The 25,662-nt window shown below is 43.8% G+C and overlaps 1 protein-coding gene across 1 annotated transcript in view; it reads right to left on the reverse strand.

Moving 5' to 3' along the window:
• The window catches only part of NMD3 (NMD3 ribosome export adaptor), a 96,539-nt gene that overhangs the window by 22,519 nt on the left and 48,358 nt on the right, over nt 1-25,662 (reverse strand). The window contains exons 5-11 of the mRNA XM_086944342.1: nt 25,250-25,330; nt 24,620-24,748; nt 22,690-22,780; nt 21,439-21,517; nt 10,626-10,722; nt 6,376-6,493; nt 1,298-1,443 (exon numbers count right to left, since the gene is read on the reverse strand). Coding sequence (XP_086800468.1) covers nt 1,298-1,443; nt 6,376-6,493; nt 10,626-10,722; nt 21,439-21,517; nt 22,690-22,780; nt 24,620-24,748; nt 25,250-25,330 — 741 coding nt within the window. The remainder of the gene's footprint in view (nt 1-1,297; nt 1,444-6,375; nt 6,494-10,625; nt 10,723-21,438; nt 21,518-22,689; nt 22,781-24,619; nt 24,749-25,249; nt 25,331-25,662) is intronic.

Here is a 25,662-nt window from a genome sequence, read left to right on the forward strand (position 1 = left end):
TGAGAGTATTGTTGAGTCTTAGAATGTCATTGAAGGAGGAGATTTCACAGGATGACTGCAGGACGATTTATTACGATCGAGTCAAGGGAGTTGAGGATGTCATCCACTATGTTAAGGATTGCAGTTTCGGTGCTGCAGCCTTTTCTAAAGCCCGATTGGTGTTGGTCTAGCAGATGAATACTGTCGATATGTTAGTTCAGTTATCGGAGAACGTATTTTTCGAGGAATTTGGCTAGGAAGGGAAGATTGGAGACAGGTCGGAAGTTGTTCAAGTCATTAGTGTCTAGGCTTAGTTTCTTCAGAAGAGGAGTGACTTGGCCAACTTTGAGGCAGTCTGGGATGGTGCCTGTTTTTAGGGAACTGTTTATGATTTCGCACCATAGTGGTGCTAGGGAGAGTTTAAGTTTTTGGGTCATATGCGAGGGTGAAGGATCGAGGGCGTGGGTTGAGGGCTTGGAGGAGGAGATTAAATTAAGGATCTCGACTTCCGGTACAGGGTTGAAGTAACTCCATGTACTTTTGGATCGTTCTATTACGCTTGTTTCGTTTGCCAGTTGGGTGGAGGTTGGTGTCAAGAGAGAGTTCGATCTTGGTGATTTTTTCGTTAAAGAAGTTGGCAAAGCCCTTAGAGGTCATCTAGACACATTGTAATGTCCATCTGGAATGAACTGGTCTCCGCCACTCCTGTCCCCCTCCAGCCCAGAGTTTACATTGAAGAGCACTGGAGGTCAAAACAATATTCAAAAGATGACAACTAAGTAGAAGATTACATATGAAAATAAATGTTTACACCTATTTCCTGACTTCAATATGGCATGTCAGTGAGAAAGGGGGTTTCAACAAAGCATTGGGAAGGCCATGTTATGCAGAGAATGATGGCTTTAGACTGCAAACAGTCCAAGTAGGAGATCGATGCAGATTCGATGTTCCCAGGCAACCAAACACCAACCGAGAAAGATTAAGAAGAGAAAGAGGCCCATCTTTGTTCAAAACAGTTCTATGGGCTTGGGGATGTTATGTATAGTTTCCAGGAGGTGATGGTATGCTTAAGGTTTGTGGCTTGTTGTTCTGTAGATTCCAGACTGCAAAGTGAGTTAGCCATTGGATGCTCTTCCCACTATGCTGTTTTATTTTACAGTGCCTTTGTTTAGTTATCTTTATTCATGAGTTCCAAAAGGTAGACAATGTGTGAGGTGGTGCTACTGGGACTGGATAATTAGGTGTGTTCCTCGGTTACTGAATACTGCTTATACTGTAATACAAGGTTATGCTACTGAAACAAAGAACAGCCACTTACTTTGTTTGACTTCATTCCTCCCCCTGCAACTTGCTTTTTATCACGGACAATGTCGATATCCATTATAATAAACTCCTCCATCTGTTTAGGGTGGAACAAACTATTGAAAGGATGACGCCAATATGTGTTTCCATCAACTTCACAAACTGCAATATAATGTACTGCTTTAGAAAAAAATACACTTCTCCTAGAATGTAAACTACATTCAACATTTTTGTAACAGAGTAGAAATATACATTACAAAATCAGGAATAATGTATGTGGCATGTTAGCACTGCAGAGATTATAGGCATTACTGTACTGAAATAATCAGATCTACCAATCAAAAATAACAGTAGGAAATTGGCTTTTTCATCGAAGAGGGTTTTAACGCTTCTAAAGCAGCAACCACAATCCTAGTAAGGGTGAACCATAAAAAGTCGCTAAATTAACCTTTGCTTAACACTCTGGCAGTTTGGGGAAAAAACAAAGATTAAACTTAGAGGCAATGTGAGAGGTATTTATCCAGCACTCAAAACAGAATAAAGTGAAAAATCCCACCCCAAATTAGCAAAGATGGAGAAATTTCAAAAAATAAAATGACAAAACAAATTAAATCCCATCAGTAGAACTAGAGTATGAATGTTTACTGAAGACTAGCAGCAAAAAGACAGCAGGCATCGAGTCGCGCAAGAGCAGGGCAAAGCCAAACGTTATGGTCGACCATGGTGGAGAGAGGTCCACGTACACAAAGTGGATTGGGCCTGGTCTCAGTTTACCATAAGACTTAGAAGAAATTTCAAACAAAACTGAGAAAATAAAGTTCAGCAGGGGAAGGCAGCCAGGGGTGTCCAATGAGGAAGAGTCATCGAGGAGCCACTGTACAAAGTCAAGGTAAAGATTTCTACTTTCAGACGGTCTCTCTTTTGAAAGTCGAAAATCTTCAGCCAGTCGAAGCAGCAGGCTGTAGCAGACTAGGGATCCAGGAGCCAAGATACTAAGGATGTGAAGAATAGCATAGCGGGGGCTACCGCGAAGTCAGGCTGACCAGTGATGCACCTTAGCGATTTAGCGAGCAGATAGGTCCCTGTTCTTCTGTCGGGTTGCAGTTTTGGTCTTTGGCTGGTTGGGCACCTTTAAACACCACTTCTAAGGGTTCAGGCCTGCATGGGTACCACTTGGAGGGCAGGACTTACTTCAGGCACTGTCCAGGTGCGGATTCACAGCTGTTGCAGCTTTGAGTTTCCATGTAGCTTAGAACAGGAGGCCAGCCAACTAGCCTCTGGAGTCACTCTGGTATCCCTGGGTTCAAGCAGCAAGGACGTCTTCGGAGGGTAGAAGGCAGGCTTCAAGCAGCAGAGCAGTCCTCTGGAAGTAACAAGGCAGTCCTCTGAGGTACAAGTAGGCCTCAAGCAGCAGGGACGTCCTCTGAAGTAGAAGGCAGTCTTACTGGGGTCCTCCGAAGGTCCAAATGTGACCTGAACTGTTAGTCTGAGGGTCGAATATTTATACTTGGTGCCAGTTTTTGAAGTGGGAGAAATTTCTAGACTCAGACCCCACACCCCCTCCCGCCAAATCTGGTTCAGCAAATTACCTTTCTCCTCTGCCCTGGCACCAGAGGTCTAGGGTGAAACTAGGCTGCCAAGTTCTTTGCAAGTGTGCTGGAGGCAGCCCCTTTGAAATGTAAGTGGGGCAGGGAACAACTCTGTTGCTCTTATACTGGCAGGATGGTCCATCCTTCCAACACCAGTCCCACTGTCTGGGAGGCACACACAAAGGCCAACTATTTATAGTCATGTCACCCAGGCTGCAGGCATCAAATGGTTAGGACAAGAAAATGCCAACTTTCTAAAAGTGGTGTTTTCAGAACTGTGATTTAAAATTCACCTTTACAATTAAAGAGAATTTTAAAATTACAAGCATAACCTTTCTACCTGTTCCCAATCAAACTAGAACGTATTAAATATAATAAGGTAACCCAATGTTATCCTATGCAAGAGGTACACCTTACAGTGGTGCAAAATAAATGGAGGAGGAAATGTAAAACTCAAAAGCACATGTCCAATTTTTTTAAATACCCTGCCCGATGTGCTGTTTTTAGGGGCTACCTTAGGGGTCTTTTTTGTATTTAAACAGATTTGAATGAATTTTCAGGAATAATTAGAGTACACATTACACCTCATGGGTGTCTTTAGGACAGCAGGAATGCTTACATACTGATCAGTACATCCAGTCATCATTAAGGGCCTACCATAGGGGTGATATATGTATTAAAAAGAGAATTTTAGTTATTTCAAAAGGTTATTTTGCCAGGTCGAATTGCCAGTTTAAACTGTACACAGGTTGCAGTGGTAGGCCTGAGACATTGTTTAAGGGCTCCTTAAGTGGGTTGCACAATCAGTGCTGAAGGCCCACTAGTAGCATTTAATTTAGAGGCCCTCGGTACATGCAGTACCACTTTACTAGGGACTTGCAAGTAAATTAAATGTTAAAATTGGCTCACACCCAATTGCTACATGTTTAAAGAGAGCACAAGCACTTTATTAGTGGTAAAGTGTGCAGAGTCCTATGGCCACCAAAAATTAATCTCAGCAAAAAGGATGGGGAAGACAGCAACACAGGCTGTCAGGGCTAACACATACAATAGGATGGAGGGCACTTCTATTTCTCTGCGAGTGGGGTGTTGGACACACAAGTCCAATCTATGTCAAGGCAATATTTTCCAGATCCATTACCTTAAGCAAATTTTGAAAACAAGGCATCCCTTTATACATAAAGATGAAATGGACATGAGTTGCTGATAATGAATCTTCTATTTGCTCATTAATTCTACATTGTCATACTACGTGGGAGACTCTTGAACAACAGCACAGCATAGCATAGCTGTAAGGCATTTCCACATGTTACAGGCAAATATTTTATCATCCATAATTACATTTAAAAGGCCTGAATGACCCACCAAGTGAAATGGAATCCAATGGTTTAAATCCGGTTAGGATTCCAATCCTCTAAACATTATAAAAAGGAGTACAAGGGGGTTTGGTAACACTCATTATTTAGCCACCGAGGCACAATTCAGTATGTAGGGTGTCTATACAAAAAACTTATGCTAAGGCACCAGGCTCTAACAATTGAGTGTTCACACTATGCCAATGTTTTAACTACTTGGCCGCTACATAGGTGTTTTGCAGCTACAAGGGAGTACCTTTCTGGATGCTATTTTGATACAATTCTTCATCAGACAAATCAAGCCATTAAACTGCAACATATCTTTAATCAAAAGCGAATGAAAGCTTTTCACCAAACGTTTGGATGCTAGACTCAAGATGCTCCATCTAGTCTAAACAGGTTGAGCCAATCTTCTCTGGGTAGTCTTATAGTGGCACGGTTTGCATACAGAAACTATTAACCTGATTAGACCCATGCACAGAGGGCCAAGAGCGTCAAGATAAAGCACTTATTAGTCTTATTCTCTGCGGACCGAAAATCATTTAAACAAACACATGTGGAACCACAAAGAGAAACTGCCACCATCGTCTGATAGCCTGGTCCACCGTATTCAAGGAAGTACACCAAAATCTGTGAGTGCCCAAGAATCCAATTTTATATCAGTTTTGCTGTACATGCAAACTGAAACAAACAATGCAAAAATGAGTCATGCATAACTGCCTTAATCACTATATGAAGTGGCTTCCTCAAATGCAATATGGAAATCAAGTAATTCTCTGATAGACCAGGAGCAACAGGCCACTAAGTGACAGGAATCAAAAATGCTGATGGAAGATTCCATTGGGGAAAGCAAGTATCTCAGAATTATAATTAGCAGTGGTCTACTTCATCAGCTCTGAAAAGCAAATAATTGGTCACAGTGAAGGTTGCAAATAAGGATCTGAATTCCAACAACTTCAAAGGTGGCCTTAAAACATTACCATAAGCACCTGTTAGGGAAAACTCTCTCTCAATTTCCTTCAAGTAAAAAATTGTAAAGATCCAGCATCAAAAATGATAGTGGATACTGAAGCATGTAGTTTGAGAAAGCACTACAATAATTTTGGTTATAAGCTTGCAAGTTATTATCCAGCCTCAGAAAATTAGGAAGCACTAAGCTCTGTGTTCTACTCCGAAATTTGGATAACCTCCATTTTGGCAGGTGGACCTTTCAGTACGAGAGACGCACATAAATCTGGCTGGTCGCTGAAGATTTAAGGTTTATCTAGTATTCTAGGGGTTTTCTATTTTCTCAGTGTTGAATTGGATATTTCAGGCTCAGGCAAGCCAACTGATTCCTCATGGCAGACACATGGGCAGTGACTGACCTAGCTAAGTGCGGCAGCTCCTATGCAATTTGGTGTAGGAATATTTGTCTAGCACGACGATGTTTTAGCGCTGCCCAGGCACAAGCCTTTTAGTCGTAGCGATTCTGTGACAAGGAAAATGCAGTCCGGCATTAGGTTTGCTTCTTTGGAATTACTTAGACCAACAAGCATCTTCTCTTCCAGACCAACAGTCACTGCTTAAGTCAAAGTTTTGGATCCAAAGTTTCTACCAGTCACTAGATTCACCATACATGTTGGTACACCATCTTTCTGCAGCACAGACCGAGTCTAATGGCAAAGTAGACACGCGTTAAGAACACTAGAATTGACGAATGGAGGAGGGTGAAATCGCAGAATGCAGCACCAAAAATCTAGTCAAGAGAAAACGTTCCAATCAATAATGAAAAGGCTGTTTAAAGCTTAGGCAGAAATTCAAGAAACCCCTCACTTAAATATACAGAATATGCATGCCACAGTGGTACCTAGGTGCAAGGCATCGAGGTGGTCTCTCAATGTTATCTGAAAGCATTATAAACACTTCCCTTAATTAGTTTGCAAGGCTAATAAAAGTGATTTGGGTTTTACAAGTGTTGTAGTGGTATGGGGCCCTTCGACCAGAAAACGTGGGGCATGTTGCTCTAGATAAGATCCTAGGCTGGGGAAAACTTCAAAGGATAAACCCAAAAGTATTTTATGTGCAGCCATCATGCAAAGGTTGAAAACAAAGAATAGTTGTGGTCAATACGTTAAGAACCATAAACAAATGGGAATAACAGACTTTACCTTGCAACGTGTTGGGGTCAATGAGGTGGATGGTGCTTGTCACGCGAGCACATATGCATAACTGACCCATATTGCCAAGACTCTGTGCCAGTCTTGGAGAAAGACAAACTAAATTGTCCTGTGGAAAAAGGATACAAAGATCTTAAAATAAAGTTTGTGTACAAGTGGTACTTGTTCCATAATATCTAGCAAACCTTTTTATGACTCCGCGTACAACCTTGGGAACCATATCCTAATACCTTTGCATTTAATACTCTCAAAAAGTACCGGTAAGAAATTGGGCTATTGGTTCAGGGGGGTGGAAGCCCTACTCAAACAAAAGCCACAATCTTTTTCAGAATGAACCACAAAAGTCACTAAATTAACCTGTGCTTACCCCTTTGGTATATTGGCATAAAAGCAGTCAGGCTTAACTTAGAAGCAATGTGTAAAGTAATTATGCAACACCCAAATAACAGCAAAGTGAAAACAAAACACAAGAAAATCCCAACCAGTTTAGAAAACTAGAGTAAATGTTAATACATTATACCAGAATGACAAATACCCAAATCAGTAGCACTAGAAATATTAATTTCTTAGAAGTAAATATAGCGTCTAAAAGCACAATTTGCGGTTATCTGGTCATGCAAGAACAGAGGAAAATCGCAAGTTCAGGTTGATAGCAATGGAGCGCAAGCTATATACAGAGACCAGGTTTGTTCCACCTAAAAAGTTACTTTCTCAAAGACCAGCATGAATAGTTCTGTTCATGGTGGAGGAGGCTGTGAGGAGCGGGGAGAGGGTCATTGCTGTAACACGAAGAGTAGGCCTAACATTGGTTTTGGCCCCTCATTGTAGTGCGAAGATCTCTCAGGCATCACAGTCAATGTGGGAGCCTCATGTTGATGGTCGCTGCAGGTTGTTGCTGTAGCCCAAAGTGCAGATCTTGCATGGCCGGCAGTCACTGTACTGTGAAGCGTAAGGTTCAATGGAGCCATTGCGGGCCGCAGTCTCAGCATAAATAGGTTAGTTCACTTTTCTTCTCCGGAAGGATGCCAGTCAAGGGTCCAGGACCTGGGAGGCACCTACTGGGGGAATCAGGAACTCACTCCAGCAAAGAGCAGCAGAGGTCAAGCAGGTCCAGGGAAGCAGGTCACCTCTGGGAGTCATTCAGGTTAGCCTAGGATGAAAGGCGCAGATACAATCTTCCTTCTCAGAGAGCAAGGTAGTTTTCAAGCAGCACAATAGTCCTCTGGAGGCAAGGCAGTCCTTCTGTAATCTCTGTAGCTCCAGGAGTTTGACTCGGATATCAAATATTTATACACTGTGCCAGGCTTGGAAGTGTGGGGATTAGTATACTACCTCCATATCTGTCTCTGAAAGTTCTTCCCTTCCCCTGTCAAGGCTCCAAGGAGTCCAGGGCTCCATCATGTTGCTTAATAAGTTATAAACTATTTTGGTACTGCTACATTTTCGTTTTAAGTTACACCCATTTGGTCTGTCCTTAATTACAGCGAGTTGAGCTAAGGACTTCATTACTAAAACCTTTGACTAGACCCAACAGATTAGGAACTTTATTACTTGTGGTGGACTACCATCTACCCCAATTAATAATTCACTTTCGTACAGGGGTAAACTGAGCACCATAACTCTGATAAGCTAAAGTGAGAAGCCATTCTCTGGGCCAGGGGAAAGCCTCTAGGAAATTCACCCAATTCAACATGGCTACCACAAGTTTGTAGCAAAAGTGAATGACACAGAGGACCTGCAGAGACTGCGAGGTAGTGGCAAGGATAGATACGGCAGTGAAGGAGATGATAACCTTGGTACTATCCTTTCCACCATTACTGCAACAGGAATGATGCATGAGAGAATAAAATTGACATGAGTCTAGAGATTATCACCAGAAAATGGCAAAATGCTTCTAGTCAACGAAGAACATCTTGGCAGATCACGAACCAGCTACTGATGACCTAAAAGTACACATGATAGACCGAAGACAATTCCGTACTTTCAATAGTGGATTGAGGACTCAGAAGGGTGAGCACGTCATAATAATACAATTGTGAGCCTGCCAGAACACATTGAGATTAAATGCATGGGCAAGTATCTACAAACGTGACTTAGGCAAGTGGTTGACATATGGGGAAGGTCAGCTTCCTGAGATCCATGGTGGGCAGATTCTTCCACTTCAGGGACAGCAATTCTATTTTGCAGCAGGCGAGAGAGAAGGGCAAAATCAGCATTGAAAATAATAAGGTAATGATTTTCCTGGACTTCACCGTTGCTGTGCAATAGCAGAGAGACTCCTTTACTGAAGTGAAGCGTAAGTACCACGGAAAGGTGGTTAAGTAAACATTGATGTTCCCTGTCAAGTTAAAAATTATAACAGACTATTCTTACACTAGATTCTCTTCAGACCTGCAAGAAGTTCGAGACTTGGCTGAGGGGAAACTGAATTGAGGTGGATCAGATGACAGGGATGTAGAATTCAAGGTACCATTCTGTCAGATTAATTTGAAATGTTCAGGGGAATAAAAAAAAGAAAAAATAAACATAAATCACACCTTGCTTGTCGTACTCTCCATCTGAGAGCTTGACTTGCACCATGCGGCCCTGCGGAGCAATCTGTGGCCACAGAAGTGGGAGGGGAAATCATAGGACTGCGACAAGGAGAGGTCATGAGAGCCTCCTCCTTAACAAGAATCACTTAAGAGGAGATAGAAGAGGAGACCTCAGCCCATTTGCTTTTCCATAGAAAAACAAAACATGAATGACCAGGGTGTTATTTGTTTGAAACACAAGTGAGCCATTGTTAAAACACACCACCCCAGGGCTTCTTATTCTTACCCTTTGGGTATTCCTCAGCTTCATGGTGATTCAAACAACTACTGAGGCTGATGCAGCATTCCTACGGTCTAGAGAAGTGAAACAAATCTATCTCTTTGACTTCTTGATTATGAAACAGGATCCTACATGGCCGAGGAACCGCTACTAGATATCAAGAGGTCTGCTACAGAGATTGGGGTTCATCCTCATTATTCAGAAATATGTGGTCCAAGCAACCTGGACCATAAACTTTTTAGTTATTAGACTGTACACCCAATGTTAAGACTGTCACCTACTCGTACATGATCCTACTCTGCGGGGCAGCTCAGCTGGAGGAGATATGGATAATGGAGTATATGGAGGCCTCCAACCACAGCCTGCCACTGGACTTGGTGATAAAGTCCAATGACAGCAGGTTGTGATGGGCTCTCACTGTGGGGATACTATCAAGGAGGAAGGTGATCATACCAGGAACTAAACCTCCATGTAAATTGCCTTATTCTTCACATCTGTGTTTTAAATTCACATTGTTCAAGAATGTGCAGCGAGAGAAAATCACCACCAACCACTAAAAATTAAATAGATTTCATATTAAATTAAGAAATTAGACAGGAAGATCGGGTCAATGTGCTAAATTCAGGTTTACAAATACTTGAGATTCATCCATACAATTAATTAAACAAAATGGGATTCAGACAAATTACTGGTCTCCAGTAAGGAACTAGAAGTTTGGTCTACATGATAAAGATCAATGTTTGTCAGGTAATAACACACTGTATGAGAGCTCCACAGCTCAAGCTTAATGGCCAGATACATGTGAAAGAGTAAGCCTTATTTTACCAGGTATGTCTTCATTCTCATCCCTCCCATACAAACTCCTGGATCCTGATCAGGTTGCAGACCGAAATAATACTTTTGAGGTACTGGAAATCCATCCATATGTCTACCATAGCAGAATGCATAGGAGATGTGTAATTTGATTAACCATATACATCAGCATTGTCAAGTTATCATGTTTGATAGAATATGGACTTGGGATCAACATGCAACAAGTTATATGCCCAAAAATATTTAGTCTATAAAAAGAGCTTGAAAACATTTATTGCATTTGCAAGAATAAATCTGCAGTCATCCTAATAGTTATCCATAAAATAACTGCATCTGGTTGTCCAATGCTTTGCCATGGCAAACATATGATTCAATGTTCATGGTTACATCCCACGGATGAAGGCAAGGCGTCAGGGTGTTTTTTTTTGTAGTAGGTAATGGATCTGACAAAAGAACGCTGCTTTGTTAGCCAATGCACAAAACATTTCTGATTAATTCCACATTGAGTAATTTCCAAATCAATGGCTAACTAAGGCAAAAAGAAATAATGTATGTATAGTACACAGTTGCATTGTCGAATACATGCACTGACCAGATTCTTTTAGAAGGCTTACCTTGCATATTGGAACAATTTCTAGGGAGAAAGTGCTTTTGTAATTGAAGGTATTGCTATGAATGTCATGAGAAATTAACCGTTGTGAGGTCTTGTACCTAGGAAAAACAAAATAATTACAACACAATATTATAAAAGAAAAACATTATTTCTACTTATATTGGGTCAATAGGTTGCTAAGACCTCTACTTTTCAACAATGAGCCTCTTAGCAATTAGTTGTTATAGTAAAGTGGCACTTTTTGACATGGTCATCCCATTTTTAAGTCAAGCCGGGGCAGCGCATGCGCTATTCTGCGTGGCATGCTGCATTGAAGGAAGGAATAGAAGTCCCACCCACTCTCCGCCCATATTTGTCATTGGCTTGTGTCATTGTCCTTTGTAAATGCTGGCTTCTGATTGGTTAATAGGCTGGTTAGTCCCTCCTTAGTATTGTCTTGTCTTCATTCGTAACCTCCCATGAGGATTGGCCCTTGTACTTTATTTGTTACACAGTGAATCTTCTTTAGTCTGTAAGCACTATTTTCTTTAATGTGTTTCTCCTACTGCAGGCATGACATACTTTCCTGCAACTTTCAGGGCGCCATGTAAACTTTCACTTTCAAAGCAGGCCGTGACAATGGCGGCCACCTTTGGTATTTGAGGACCCCCTTTACAATTTATACACAATGGTTGGTTGTGAAACCACTAGAAAAGGTTGACGTTTCGATCCCTTGCTCAAAATTATACGGGATCATCATCAGGACCATTCACAACCAACCATTGTGTATAAATTGGTGTGTTATTCCACTTTTGGCTATACTTACTGGAATACTGATTGACCAGTAGCCATTTTTCGCTCAGTCTTTGCCTGAGAAAACCCCAATTGTTGTTTGTCACCCCCTCCCCCTAGTAAGGTACAGGCTTGTGCCCCACGACAATGAATATGCTACTTACCAGTATGCATCTGTTCTTGGCATGTAGGGCTGCTAACATTCATATCTTTGCATTAGATCGCCACCTAGTGTTGGGTCCGGATGATCGCACATTGTTGTCCTGGAAGAGTCTTCGAAGTATCCTGAGATGGGTGGCTCCTCCCCTGGACTACAGTGCGCATGGGCATCGGCTCCATCCCCAGATTGTTTTTAGCCATTGTGGCAGAGGATGGAGTGGCAAGTGTAAAGGATGTCCATGCTAGTGATTAAATACAATAGTATATCTGCAGCTGCGACAGGCACCGGGGAGGAGGGTGGGCGATATGAATGTTAGCAGCCCTACATGCCAAGAACAGATGCATACTGGTAAGTAGCATATTCAGTTCGAGGCATGTGGGCTGCTAAATTCATATCTTTGCATAGAATACATAGCAGTCCCTCCATCAGCGGCGGTTGCCCGTGCCAGCTGCAGAAACCTGAAAAAGTGTCTTGAGAACAGCCTGCCCTACAGCCGCTTGCTGTTTGGAATGTACATCAACACAGTAGTGTTTTGTAAAGGTATGTGGTGTAACCCACGTGGCTGCTCTGCAAATATCCTCTAGAGGAATGTTTCCCAGGAAAGCCATGGATGCCCCCAACTTGCGTGTGGAATGTGCCTTTGGGGGTATTGTTAAAGTGCGCTTGGCTTTATGATAACAGATTTGGATGCACTTAACAATCCATCTGGCTATTCCTGCTTTGGAAATTGGGTTGCCTTTGTGTTGTGGTGAGAAGGCAACAAAGAGTTGTTTTGTCTTCCTAAAGTGTTGTGTCCTGTCTATGTAGTACATCAATGCCCTCCGTACGTCCAAGGTATGGAGCATCCTTTCCGCCACTGTTTGTGGGTTCTGGAAGAATGCAGGCAAATCGATAGTTTGGTTGAGATGAAAATGTGACACCACCTTTGGAAGGAATTTGGGGTTAGTACGTAGTACCACCCTATTTGGATGAATCTGGATGAAAGGCTCTTGTATCGTGAGTGCTTGCAACTCACTCACGCGTCTTAGTGACGTAATGGCAATTAGGAAAGCAACTTTCCACGTTAGGAATTGCAGTTCGCACGAGTGCATTGGCTCAAACGGTGGTCCCATCAGCCTGGTGAGGACCACATTGAGGTTCCACACGGGAGCTGGCGGTGTTCTTGGGGGAATGACTCGTTTCAGTCCTTCAAGAAACGCTTTAATGGCAGGCACCCTGAAGACTGAGAGATGCTGCCTATTTTGAAGGTAAGCTGCGATGGCGGATAGATGTATCCGAATAGAAGTGTACGCTAGTTTGCACTTGTAAAGGTGTAACAGATAGCAAATGATGTTAGGGATAGATGCATCTAGCGGGTTTATGTCATTGTCTGCACAGTAAATGACAAAACGCTTCCACTTTGCGGCATAGCATGCTCTGGTTGACGGCTTCCTTGCCTCCTTGATGATGTTCATGCATTCAGGAGGTAGGTTCAGGTATCCAAACTCTAAGACTTCAGGAGCCAGATCGCTAGGTTGAGCTGTTGCGGATCTGGATGCTGAATTTCTCCATGGTTCTGCGTCAGAAGTCTGGGCGTGAGGCGCAGTCTTTGATGCGGGACCACTGAGAGCTCGAGGAACGTGGTGTACCATGCCTGGCGCGCCCACGTTGGAGCAACTAGGATGAGTGTCATGGAGTGTTGCCGTAGTTTCCTCGCCACCAGTGGTATCAGGGGTGTCGGGGGAAAAGCGTAAGCAAATTTGCCTGACCAGTTCATCCATATCGCATTGCCCTGCGATTGGGGGTGTGGGAACCTGGCGGCGAAGCTTTGGCATTTTGCGTTCTCCCTTGTGGCGAACAGGTCTATGTCTGGACGCCCCCACCTTTGGAAGTACGGCTGGAGTACTGATGGATGTATCTCCCACTCGTGCATTTGATGACTGTATCTGCTGAGCAGATCCGCCATCTGATTGTCCTTCCCCGGGAGGTGTTCTGCCATGAGGAAGATGTTCCTCTGAATGGCCCACTTCCACATGCTCTGAGCCAGGTGAGACAGCTGTGGTGAGTGGGTGCCTCCCTGTTTTTGGATGTAGTACATCGCGGTCATGTTGTCCGTCCGGACTAACACCACCTTGTTGCACAGATGTACAATGAAGGACTTGAGCGCCATGAAGATCGCCATCAGTTCTAGATAGTTGATGTGCATCTTCTGTTGCTGCGTCGTCCATAGTCCCTGCACTGTGTAAGTTAGCAGGTGTGCTCCCCATCCCTGGAGAGATGCGTCCGTTGTCAGGATAACCTGTGGCACTGGCTCCTGGAACAGTCGGCCCTTGCAAAGGTTGTGTGGAGTCCACCAATGCAGAGAGTTGTATGCCCGACTGGTAACCAACACTAGGTCTGTTAATTGTCCCTGAGCCTGTGTCCACTGATTTGCTAAGCACTCCTGGAGCGGGCGCATATGCAACCGTGCGTGAGGGACTATGAAGATGCAGGAGGCCATCATGCCTATCAACTGCATGAACACTCTTGCTGGAAGTGAGTGTCCCGGTCTGAACTTCTGGATTAAAGACTGTATGCCGTCTATCCTGACCTGGTTTGGTTGTGCCGAGGCCGTCAGGGTATTGATTGTCGCACCCAGAAACTGCCGGACGTGTGCCGGCTGAAGGTGTGACTTCGGGTAATTCAACGAGAAACCCAGGTCGTGAAGGAGGTGAATGGTAGTCGACATGTCCGCGGCGCACTGCTGTTCCGATCTGGCTTGAACGAGCCAGTCGTCGAGGTAGGGGTAGACATGGATGTTCTGCCTCCTGAGGTGCGCTGCTACAGTCGCCAGACACTTGGTAAAGACCCTTGGGGCAGTTGTGACTCCGAAGGGTAGGACTTTGAACTGATAATGCGTGCCCTGGATAGTGAACCTGAGGTACTTCCTGTGGGACGGATGTAACGGAATGTGGAAATAAGCATCCTTGAGATCTAAGGTTGCTAAGAAGTCTCCTTTGTTTAACATAGGAAGAATCTGTTGCAGTGTAAGCATGTGGAAATGCTCTGACAGTATGTACAGATTGAGGGGACGGAGATCCAGAATTGGCCGTAGAGATCCATCCTTCTTTGGAATGAGGAAGTACAGGGAATAAACCCCTGTGCCTTCTTCCCCCACTGGCACGAGCTCGATTGCCCCTTTTTGCAGCATTACCAACACTTCTTGCTGCAATAAGTGCAAGTGCTCTGCTGACATAGGTCTTTGCCTTGGTGGAATGTTGGGTGGAGTGGACTTTAACTCTAGACAATAACCGTACTGGATAAGCTGTCGCACCCACCTGTCTGTGGTGATGTTGGTCCAGACGGGCAGGAACTGCTGTATTCTCCCCCCGACAGGTGTTAAATGGTCGGGGGGCAGTGACAGAGAGTCACTGGTTGCTTGGGGCAGAGGAGCGTGAATTGTTGCCTCCTTTGCCACGTCCTTTGTTGCTGTTTCCCCTGTAGCCCCTCTTGTTCTGTTTGGGGTACGAGGACTGTGCTCCACCTCTAGGGAACTGCGACTGTTGACCCATCTGTCCTCTGGTGACTCCACGGGCACCTGAGCGACGAAAATTATTGCCCCGAAACTGCTGAGATTGTAGGGCCCCCATCGATTTAGCAGTTTCTGTGTCCTTTTTAATCTTTTCCAGGGTGGTGTCAACATCTGGACCAAACAGTCTATCCGGATTGACTGGTTGATTAAGTATGGTTGTTTGAATGTCAGGTTTGAAGCCCGATATGCGGAGCCAAGCCTGTCTTCTGAGCATGACACTGGTGTTAACGGCCCTAGCGGCTGTGTCCGCGACATCAAGTGCGCACTTTATGGCCGCGTTGGAGATCAGTTGTCCCTCTTGTATAAGCATTTTGGTGCCCTCTTGAAACTGCGGAGGCAGGTGTTCTACAATCTGCTCTAGTGTGTCGTAATGTGAACGATCATAACGTGCCAGTAGTGCCTGTGTATTTGCAATACGCCAGAAATTGGCAGCCTGTGCAGCCACTCTTTTGCCCCCTGCCTCTAGCACTTTGGACTCCTTATCCGGGGGAGGAGCTTCACCCGTTGTTTGGGAGTTGGCCCTCTTGCGTGCGTTTGCTACCACCAAGGAGTCAAGCGGCAACTGTCCTCGAATGTATGCAGGGTCTGCAGGCGCTGGTCTGTACTTTTTTTCAATACGTGGGTTGACCACCCTCGCCCTGGTAGGCTCTTTAAAGATGTCCGCAGCGTGCTTGAGGACCCCTTTGAGCATAGGCAGTGTCTTTACATTTCTTTCCGAAACTGAAAATGTGTCGAATAGAAAGTCTTCCTCAACTGGGTCAGCATGCATGTCCACATCATGATTAGCAGCTGCCCTCTCAATTAGTGCATGAAAACCTGCAGAATCCTCCGTAGGGGATGCACGTGTACTGAAGGACTGTGGCTCTTGCCCCACATCTTGGTTGCCTTGGTCCCCAATGCCATAATAAGAATCTGGCTGTGCATCAGGTTCATTTACTGGGAACGTGTATTGTTCATCGTCACCATAGTCCCCACTGTCAGAGTGGTCTGGAGACGGTGTTGGGCTCCTTCCCTGAGGAGGTAGAATAGGTTCCATGAGGACCGGGGCGTCCTGTGGAAACTTCTTCTTCTTTAGAGGAATGACGTAGGATTCCACCGGCTGCGAAGTGATCTTTCTTTTGTAAAGGGTCAACTTCCCCGTGTCCGCATCTATAAAACACTCCGAATCCTCTTCGGGGTCGATCACCTGACCTGAAGATGTCCCCGCCGTAGAAGAATCCGACTTCTTTGGCGTCGATTTAGAGGAAAAAGCCTTTGGCACCACCTTTGGAGGTAGAAGGAAGAGGAGCTTGCTTGCCGACTTGTCCGGGACATCTGCCGCCTTCTGCGTCGATGGCGTTGGCGTCGACGAGGAAAGAACCTTGTCCTTAATTCTTTGTAGCGAAGCCGCCACGAGAGATGCGTCGGTGACCGATGACTTTGGCACCGACGGAGTGGACTTGCCCTCGGATGCGACGTTCCGGAGGTCTTTTAGAGGGATGGACGGCGCCGACCCCGAGTCCTTGGAGCGATGCGCCGATGTCCCCTTTGGAGCCGGTGCTGTGTCGGTTGCTTTAGCAGGCTTCGCCGGCGCCGGCGCGCTTGTCTTGTGCGTGCCACTTTTCTTAGAGGATTTCTCCTCTGGCGCCGATTTCGACCCTGTGGAATCGCCGTGTTTCTTCGACTTCTGCGGACCGGAGGTCGACGGAGTCGATGAGGCCGTCGTCTTACTTGTTTTCGCCGTTGCGACCGCCATCTTAGGGACGTTCGAGTCCTTCACTTTCGGTTTCGGTTTCGGGTCGGCCATTTTAGGTGTAGTCGAGACCGTTGCTTTCAGTTTCGGTTTCGAAACCCTAGGCGCAGCAAGTATGTCCGTGGCCGGGCCGACAGGCGGGGCCGTGGCTTGCGCTACAGGGTCTTGGGTAAGGCCGACAGGCGATCCCGCGACCCCCTCGTGATGTTCTTCAACTTCGGGGCATAGCTCGTCCTCTGAGCTATCTTCCTCGGCCCCATAAACCATGGCGTCGTCCCCTACCTCGTCGACGTATTCAAGGCCCTGACCCACGACTCCGTCGTCGTCATATTCCGGATCGGCCTCGACCTCCGTCTCAGGCGGGGAGATTTGAAGATGATGGCTCTGGTCCTCTTCTTCTTGGTCGCCGAAGATGTTATCTGGATCCGGGGCCGCTTGCTTGGCCCCAAGGCGCACCGCACGCCGAATCATGAGAGTCTTCTTCGACCTGAACTTCGCACAGGCCCGGCAACTTCCTTCGTCATGGTCTGGCGAAAGGCATTTATTACACACCGGGTGTACGTCTATATGTGGGTATTTGGACCCACAGAGCGGACAGAGTTTAAACGGACTCCGCTCCATGTTGGGAACTTAGTGTCGAGTCGCGATGAGAAGGCCTCGACGTCCGAAGAGTTGTAAGAAACTCCGGTGATTCCGGCTCCGGGAGACGGAAGAAACTCGAGACCGTACGCAAACAATACCGACGTGAAGAACCCAAAGCCTTTTGGCCGTGAAAAATGATGTTTATTCGGTTCCGACGGAGAGGCGTCGAGACCGCATCCGAACCCAATGGCGGAAAAAAACAATCTGGGGATGGAGCCGATGCCCATGCGCACTGTAGTCCAGGGGAGGAGCCACCCATCTCAGGATACTTCGAAGACTCTTCCAGGACAACAATGTGCGATCATCCGGACCCAACACTAGGTGGCGATCTAATGCAAAGATATGAATTTAGCAGCCCACATGCCTCGAACCTGTTGTTCTTGATATTCATGGTTCTATTTCTTAAAACTTTCATAAAATAAAATCCATGTCCGGCTGTGCATTGGAACCATATAGCAGCCTATTGTGGTCTATATGCTATCTTGTCTCAGATCTCCCTAATTGCTGAGGACCTTTGTTCTGATAAAATATTGTAACCCGTGGTCCTAAGCCAAATAATCGGGTCCCCTTGTTTATAATTAAAAAAACCACACTTACAGGAGGCACTTAAAAGAAGCAGTGAAATTGCCAGAAGACAATATACTCCCCTCGCAATTAAATAGAAAATAAACTCCTGGGATAAACACAAATGACAACGGGACAGTCATGTTACATTTTAGTCTCTTATTACCTGAGGGAGGAACCCATATACATATGTGATGCACGGAAGAGATCGAGACGTGGGACATGGATACATATCTCTCATACCATGCACATATTACTGCCGCTCAGACAAGGACACCGAAAAGCACATTTGGAACTACAACACCTCAAGTAAATCGCATCTGGTTTACTTCTCACCAAGCAGTGGTGTTAATGGAGTTACATGAAGGACTAGAGAAGTGCCCTGTGCAGACAGCAGTCTTGCCTGTTCTCTTTCTAAGCACGTATTGAGTGGTACATGACATGAAGGGACAATGCCAACAGTGCAATGAAGCATCCATTCATCAAGTTACGAGGTGAAACGAGATGACTAGACTGACTGCTTGCGAGATTGTGTGTTGGGATCCAACCCGCGGACTAGCTGTGAAAGCAAACAAGACACGCTCTTGGGTCAGCTTTTTGGGTGGAGCCTGGGCAGTGTATTCGCAGCTCTGCAAGGCATGCTGTATTAAGGTATGGACGTGAAGCTCCACCCGCTCTGCCTAGTTTGTTCATTGTCTTGTGTCATTGTCCATTGTAAACTGTGGCATTTCATTAGTCTATAGGTTTATTAGTCCCTCCTCAGTACCACCTTTTCCCATTTTGTAACCTCCCATGAGGACATCCCCAGTTACATGTGTTGTTACTCATGCTTTAATTATAGCCTCCGAGCACTCTTTTCTCAAAGAGCTTTGTCTTGCCTGCTCTTGCCGGCAGGAAAAGGCAGTACACACTGTCTCCTAATGCATTTGCAATGCAATAGGTCTCACATTTTCAAGAGTTCAAGCTATTGGCATTGTAAATGACAATGCCCTTTATGTGTTTTAAAAAAAAACACATAAATAAAAGGCATTGTCATTTACAATGCCAATAGCTCAAACTCTCATAAATGTGAGACCTATTGCATTGCAACTGCTTGTTTAACTGGTATTTGATGCAACTTTGACTGAAGTGCACTGGGTTCCTACTAACCAGGTCCCCAGTCCCAATGTTCTTTCCCCAAAACAAGGTAACTGTGCAGTTCCACAATTGGCAAGACATTTGCCCTGCCTCTCCCCCCCCAGGCCCCCCCCCCCCAACCCCACCCCATGCAAGTCCCTTTAAATGGTACCCCGGCACAAAGGGCATGGATTCTAAGGGCTGCAGTAGGTTTTGTGCCACCCTTAGCGACTCACCGCCAAACTCATGCAGACAGAAGTGAAAACACGACTTGGCACATGCCCTGTGTGCCATGTCCCTAGACACTGCATGAAACATATGCAATTCACCCCTACAGCAGACCTCACAGCCCTAAGGCAGAGTGCATTAAATTACATGTGAGAACATATCTGGATGAGCAGATATGACCCTGTGCTGTCTAGTCCAATTGCCAGATAGTGTAAGTGAACAGGGAAGTCATTTGGAGTAAATGTACTGGGCACTGCTCATAAAGAGTTCTCCAGCAACATGATGGCTTCAATGAAACCTATGGTGTTTGCTATCAAACACCTTGTCTTAATAAATCCATACTGATGCCAGAGGTGGATTTATTAACACATGCACCCAGATGGCACCTTAGAGGTGCCCCCTGAAAACATATCAACCTCTAGTGTACTGGTTGACTTATGTGACAAGCCTGCCACCACAAACAGGTTTTGGACTCCCTGCAGGTGAGCGCACATTCTCGGAGGTCAGAAACTAGAACTGCTCCGGCAAGAGGTGTTGTCACCTACTCCAAGCAGAATGGCTAGAAATCAGCATATCAAGGCAGGAAGCTTCAAAAGGCCTCTGCAGCCTTTGATATGAGACTCTGGCTTCCCCCAGACAGGGGAAATGCAACCCCCAGCCAAGGGTCCATTTGGCACAGAAAAGGTGGGAAGATTTGCTAGTCAGTATGCATGTTCACAGTAATTGACAAGAAACCCAGTGGACTGCCAGCACTTCATAAATTGTCAGCAATCTCCCTTGGAGTAGAAGAGCTACTCCCCTGCAGGCACCAAACCGCAAAGTCCTGTTTACCGTTCTGCTGCTAGTGGGATTCACCCACGCAGAAGCTGCCCAGGAAGAGGTAGTGGTGCTCTAGGAGGTCAGACCCATCTCCCCACTAAGTGAGAAAACACCAGGACCAACTGGAGCCGCACACCATCAATACCCGAGGTACCAGACTCTTGCAGCAACTAATGCCTGTTTGAGTCCAATTTGGACTCAAGGAACTAGCAAGGGAAGTCAGCACCAAAAAAGACCCACTTCGAGAGTGGCTCAGAATTCCGGATCAGCGAGACAGACAACTATAAACGACTGTGATACACAAGCCCAGCCGACCAAACCACTCTGCACCCGAGTGCCCTAGCCCGGGTTCATGAAAACTGACTGTGCTTCCCTGCTGCCAAGGCCCTCACAAACTGGGCCCCTCGTTGGGAGCTCCCAGGCTGGTCCCCCTCTGCAGTCTGTTTCTAGGTGTGTCCCCCTCTCTTTCATGTAGCATACAAAGTTACCAACCTGACCAGGAGCTCTGAACCTGGACCCTCCAGGGCAGGTAAAGACAAACTGCTGGTGGTCCTTTGAACCTTGGCCCCCTACCACCTTAAATCTTGAAGGGAACCCCCAGAAACCTATTTCAATTAACTGTATGCAGTATATCCCTTCCCCCCCCTTATGAGAGCATTGCAGTGTAAAGACGTATTTAAGTGAACATTTTACTTACTTGTAAAAATCAATCTCGATAAGTACTTAGAGTTCAAATTTATATAAACGTGTTCTTTTTCTAAATTGGTCTTGGATTTATTTGTGAGTGCGTGTCTTATTCATTGCCTGTTGGAGTACAACAAATGCTTAGCACTACCCTCTGATGAGCTTAAACTGCTCGCCCACAATACCCTCTGATGAGCCTAAACTGCTCGCCCACACGATCACAAAAGAAAAAATCTGGGTTTGTTACTTGTGCCTTTGTAAACCAAGAAGGGTTGCCTGGACACTCTGCACAGTGTACCTAGTTTAGGTACACTATATAGAGAGCCAGCTTACTACAGTTGTGATGACATTTAGCAATTATATCCTATTTGAAGTGTCAAAAAATAAAAAACAGCAGATCACTATCAATGCAAGGTTCGGTGTGCCAAACGCTATAGCTGAATATTAGGAAGAAGGCCATAGTAACCTTTCAGGAGTAAATTAAAGAGACTTGTGGCTGCCATGACAAATAATTTACAAAATCCAAAAGAGATGGTGCAAACACAAACCTGCAAGGAACTGTGCATTGAAGAAACTCCACCATCTTTTGGGCATGTTGTTTTGAAGCATAGTAAAAATCAAGGCCCTCTGAAAATAATCAAAAACGTTGTTAAAAAAAATAATAAACAAAAAAAAAGTACATTTCGTTTTTTAATTTTGATAACCCATTCATCACAAATATATCAACCTTGTGCAAAATCATTTGGTTATATATGTAGATGTACCAAGAGAAGTAAATTAACACTGTTCGGATGAAGCATATATTGTACTTCATGCAGTTATTCAATGAATAGACTATGAACAAAAGGTGTTCAGCCAAAACTAAAGCACCAGCACTTAAATTCGAGAGCCCAGTGGTTTTCCTCTGAAAAGTGAATTAAAATGAAATATGGAAGGCAGATTCTTCCAATTAGATTGGCTTTATCAGAAAACCTGATGTCTGTCCAAAGCACTGTGGAAATGCTTGTTTGAACTGCAGTTTAATGATACTCCTGATCTGCAAAGCATGTTGCATTGAGCCATATTTTTTTACTGTCAAATGTGCAGATTATGTAATTGGTCTTAAAGTGAACTGCATGTCCAATAACCGGTCTCATAAGATAATGGGGGCATTCTAGGCTACAGTCTGCGGAGTACATTCTTTACAATGAAATACAAATATGCTAAAACCGCAGGTCTATTGCAAGTAATCAGTCACAAGAATGCAACTTACACTTACAGAATTATGAACTTCTTTGGCACTGTATACTGCAGACTTCTACAATTGTGTTTTAGCTTGAATCTCTAACTCACTATGATGAGCAATGTTTGTGATGCTTGCCTTGCTGTGAAACTGTGGTACACTATAAGTGTTACCTTTTAGTGGTGCACATTAACCCCGAATCTTTTTGGCATGCTACACTGAGCACTATGTAGTGTCTATATTACCGCGACATTCTATGTACAGTATGACGGCCCCTTTATTTGTGCAGATCTAAATGTGTTTGACAGACTAGGAAGAGCACTTTTAGTGGAGCATTTCCTACCCTGAATCTTTGACAGTGTTTGATGAGTTTTTGTAATGGAGCACTTCTCCTCCTCAATATCTTTGGCACACTAGGATGAGCACTTTCACTGGGCCACTTCTTACCTCAAATCCTGGCAAGCTATGATGGCTACTTGAGTTGTATTTTGATCCTTGTACACCTTTAGCTCTATGATACTTGTTGGGACATCCAATGTCAATTTGAGGTGAACTCTCACAACAGTGCCCTCCTTACCATGAATTTCTTTAATTCGCAGAGTATTCTGATGAAGTCTATGCTTCAAAATGATCTGCTCTAGGTAATAGAAGGTCTTCTTATGTGGAACCTAAAATTAAAATCAAAACAATTTTTTTTTACAAGATAAAGTAAATGGAATGTGATGCCAACACCCTTTTCACCTCCACAACAATCTCAAATGTTCACAGGATTTTAAACGGAAGGGCTCTCTAGGGAGAGAGGCAATACATTCATATAGCCTCACCAACAGTCAGAGAAATATTGTACCTTTTAAAAATGAACGCCCCTTTAAAGTAGTATTACTAAACACGGTCATAGTCTTGCACGACTCCGAAAAATGCCATATCCCTTGCTTCCCCAAAAAGTATGTCTCATCCAGCAGGAGAATAAAATCAATTTTATTTAAAAAACTCATCACATCTGCTCACTTCCACCGTAGCAGATCAGGAAACAGCAAGGAACGGAGAAAAGAGACAAGAAGATTATTGAATGTGGAATTTAGTCATAATCGCCTTTCAGCAAGTGAATACATGGTGCATGGACAGAAATATAAGGCACAAAAGTACTGTGACCAAAATATGATCCTTCTGCAGTAATGAGCAGAGAAAAATTAAGATAAAATTAATGCAAAAGCCATAGGCCTTTGTGCTGTTCGTAAAGCAAGTCTGAATTTACCTCACATTTGTGCTTTCTTTGCCTGCAGTTAGTTTTAATTTGCTGAAAAATACTATTACTGCTGTGTCAATACTTTTTAACTTACCACACATAACTGTAAAGGATACAACATTATTAGTTTACGAATAATGCAAAGTCAGAATTCCATATTAAACTTTGGAAATGAAAGCTTCAATCAGTTTTAATTAGATTCTAATGCCTGTAACATTTAGTCGTTTTCAGTTGTGAGTATTTTTAACAAAGCTAATTCAGAAACAAAAGTGATATAGGTGTGTGCCAAACTAAATTTGTGTACGCAAACTTGACAAAGTTTGCACCTTGTGAAGTTTTACAGTTGATGAAAAACAGCTCGAGATCCTGTAAAATAATTTTTGCAAGACAGTTTTTACTCTAAAGGTCTATGCGAATTCTCCTACTACGAGTGTTTTTTGGGGGGGTGAACTGTCCCAGCAACAAAAAAAAACGTTTAGCTTAAATTTAAACCTACTGTTATTTATTTGTTAAACCTTTGTAATGCTCACTGGAACTACAAAGTTCCCAAAAACTATGTTACCAAATTGCAGAAGAAAAACCTTTGCAATTTCGCTTATTGAGAAAATATGCACGTCATACTAAAATAATACTATAATAAATAATGAACACCAGCTGAATAGTTCATTCACACCAAGAAAAAGGTACAGTTTACGTATACACATCAAGATTGGACTTGGCTATCTGAAGGTCTAAAATTTGAATGAGCTGGGGATCCTCTCAACTGAAATCAATTATGAGTAAGGTTTGAACTCACAAATCAAAGCAGTACAACGTCGACATAAATACAATTTACAACACATACACGGATTGGCTCCTTTTGTTGTTTCTTCTGGTTTGAAAGTAGTTACAAAACAACAAATTGTGTGTCCAACCAAACTTGATTAGAACTATAGTAAAATGATCTATCAAGCAAACCAGGAAAAGGGATTAAATGAGGCAATACAGTGTAATACATGGTCTTTTAATACAAAAAAATTTAGACAATACTGGTTGACCTATTAGTACGTGCAAAGTCAATTCCGTAACTCCATTCCACTTCACACTTTTGTCTGTTGCACCTATTATGTCTACATTTTGTTCAAAACAAGTCTCAGTTTGCGGACCTTAATGAGCAAAATGGTGGTTGGCCAACTGTAAGTGTACAGATGGATGAAGTACACTGTGCTTAAGATTACTGATCCAGAGAAAACCTTGTTCTAACCAACATAACAAAACATACCTTCTGTCTGATTTGTACAACAGCTTTCCAGAAATCCTTTGCTTCCACTCTGTGGCAGTCATCACACATCTGAGACTGAACCACATACTCCACCACAAAGACTTGCTGCAGGATCGCTCCATTAAGGACCTGAAAAACATTATTTCTCATCCGGTCAGGATTCGCTTCCATTAGCAATTAACCATTCGGAAACAGACAAACATTCTAATTACAGCAACCATGCCAACTTCATCAGCATGGACAAAGCCATGAATCTCAAAAAACATTAACATGTGACTGCTTTAAGTCTAACAACATTTGCAGTACTCCTGTAAATTTTACAACAATACAGCATCAAATGGAGACTAGGGCCTCTAATGTACATATATAACATTTTTATAAAACATTCAGTGAAAAGCTTTTAATATTCCCATTACTTTCACATCAAAGGCTTTCAATATTTCATTCATCTCCGATTTATGTATTGTAGACACTCCTGTTACTCAGAGGTTTAGTCACCTACAATGCTGTCCTATATGACCAGTAAGACCCTTCCGAAGTACACTGTAAATATTGATTCATAAGAAAAAGGGGCCTTAAGTGGACACATGCATAAAATGTATAGTTATTAAGTCATGTCACTTTACTTACCTCTTTTTGAATAGTTAATTTGACTTTAAGTCTCTTAGAGTGAGGTTCAGTCCAAACAAAGCCTGCATCTATGAGCCGCACCTTCAACCGGAATAAATAGAAATTAAAAATATGGTAAAAGATCATGCCTAGTTCTTGATAATAAAATGCATTATTTATCATTGCAATAAAAAAGTACATAAAATATACGTGCACAAAAGTTAAATTGGTAAGCGTCGAGGAATACAGACTAGAGCACTGTCTTGACGAAGGTGGCAGGTATAACTCAAGATGGCTGAGAGTTTTAAATGGCACTCTATAACAATTTTAAATTTAAGGAAAAAAAGTGAAACCTACCCTTTCTGCTACCAGTCTTATCTAGAAAAGTAGTCAAGCCAAGTACCTATCCTCTCACTCACTGTCTCTTAAAATAA

This window comes from Lissotriton vulgaris, chromosome 11, assembly GCF_964263255.1.
Source record: "Lissotriton vulgaris chromosome 11, aLisVul1.2, whole genome shotgun sequence".
In the NCBI taxonomy this organism is placed as follows: domain Eukaryota; kingdom Metazoa; phylum Chordata; class Amphibia; order Caudata; family Salamandridae; genus Lissotriton; species Lissotriton vulgaris.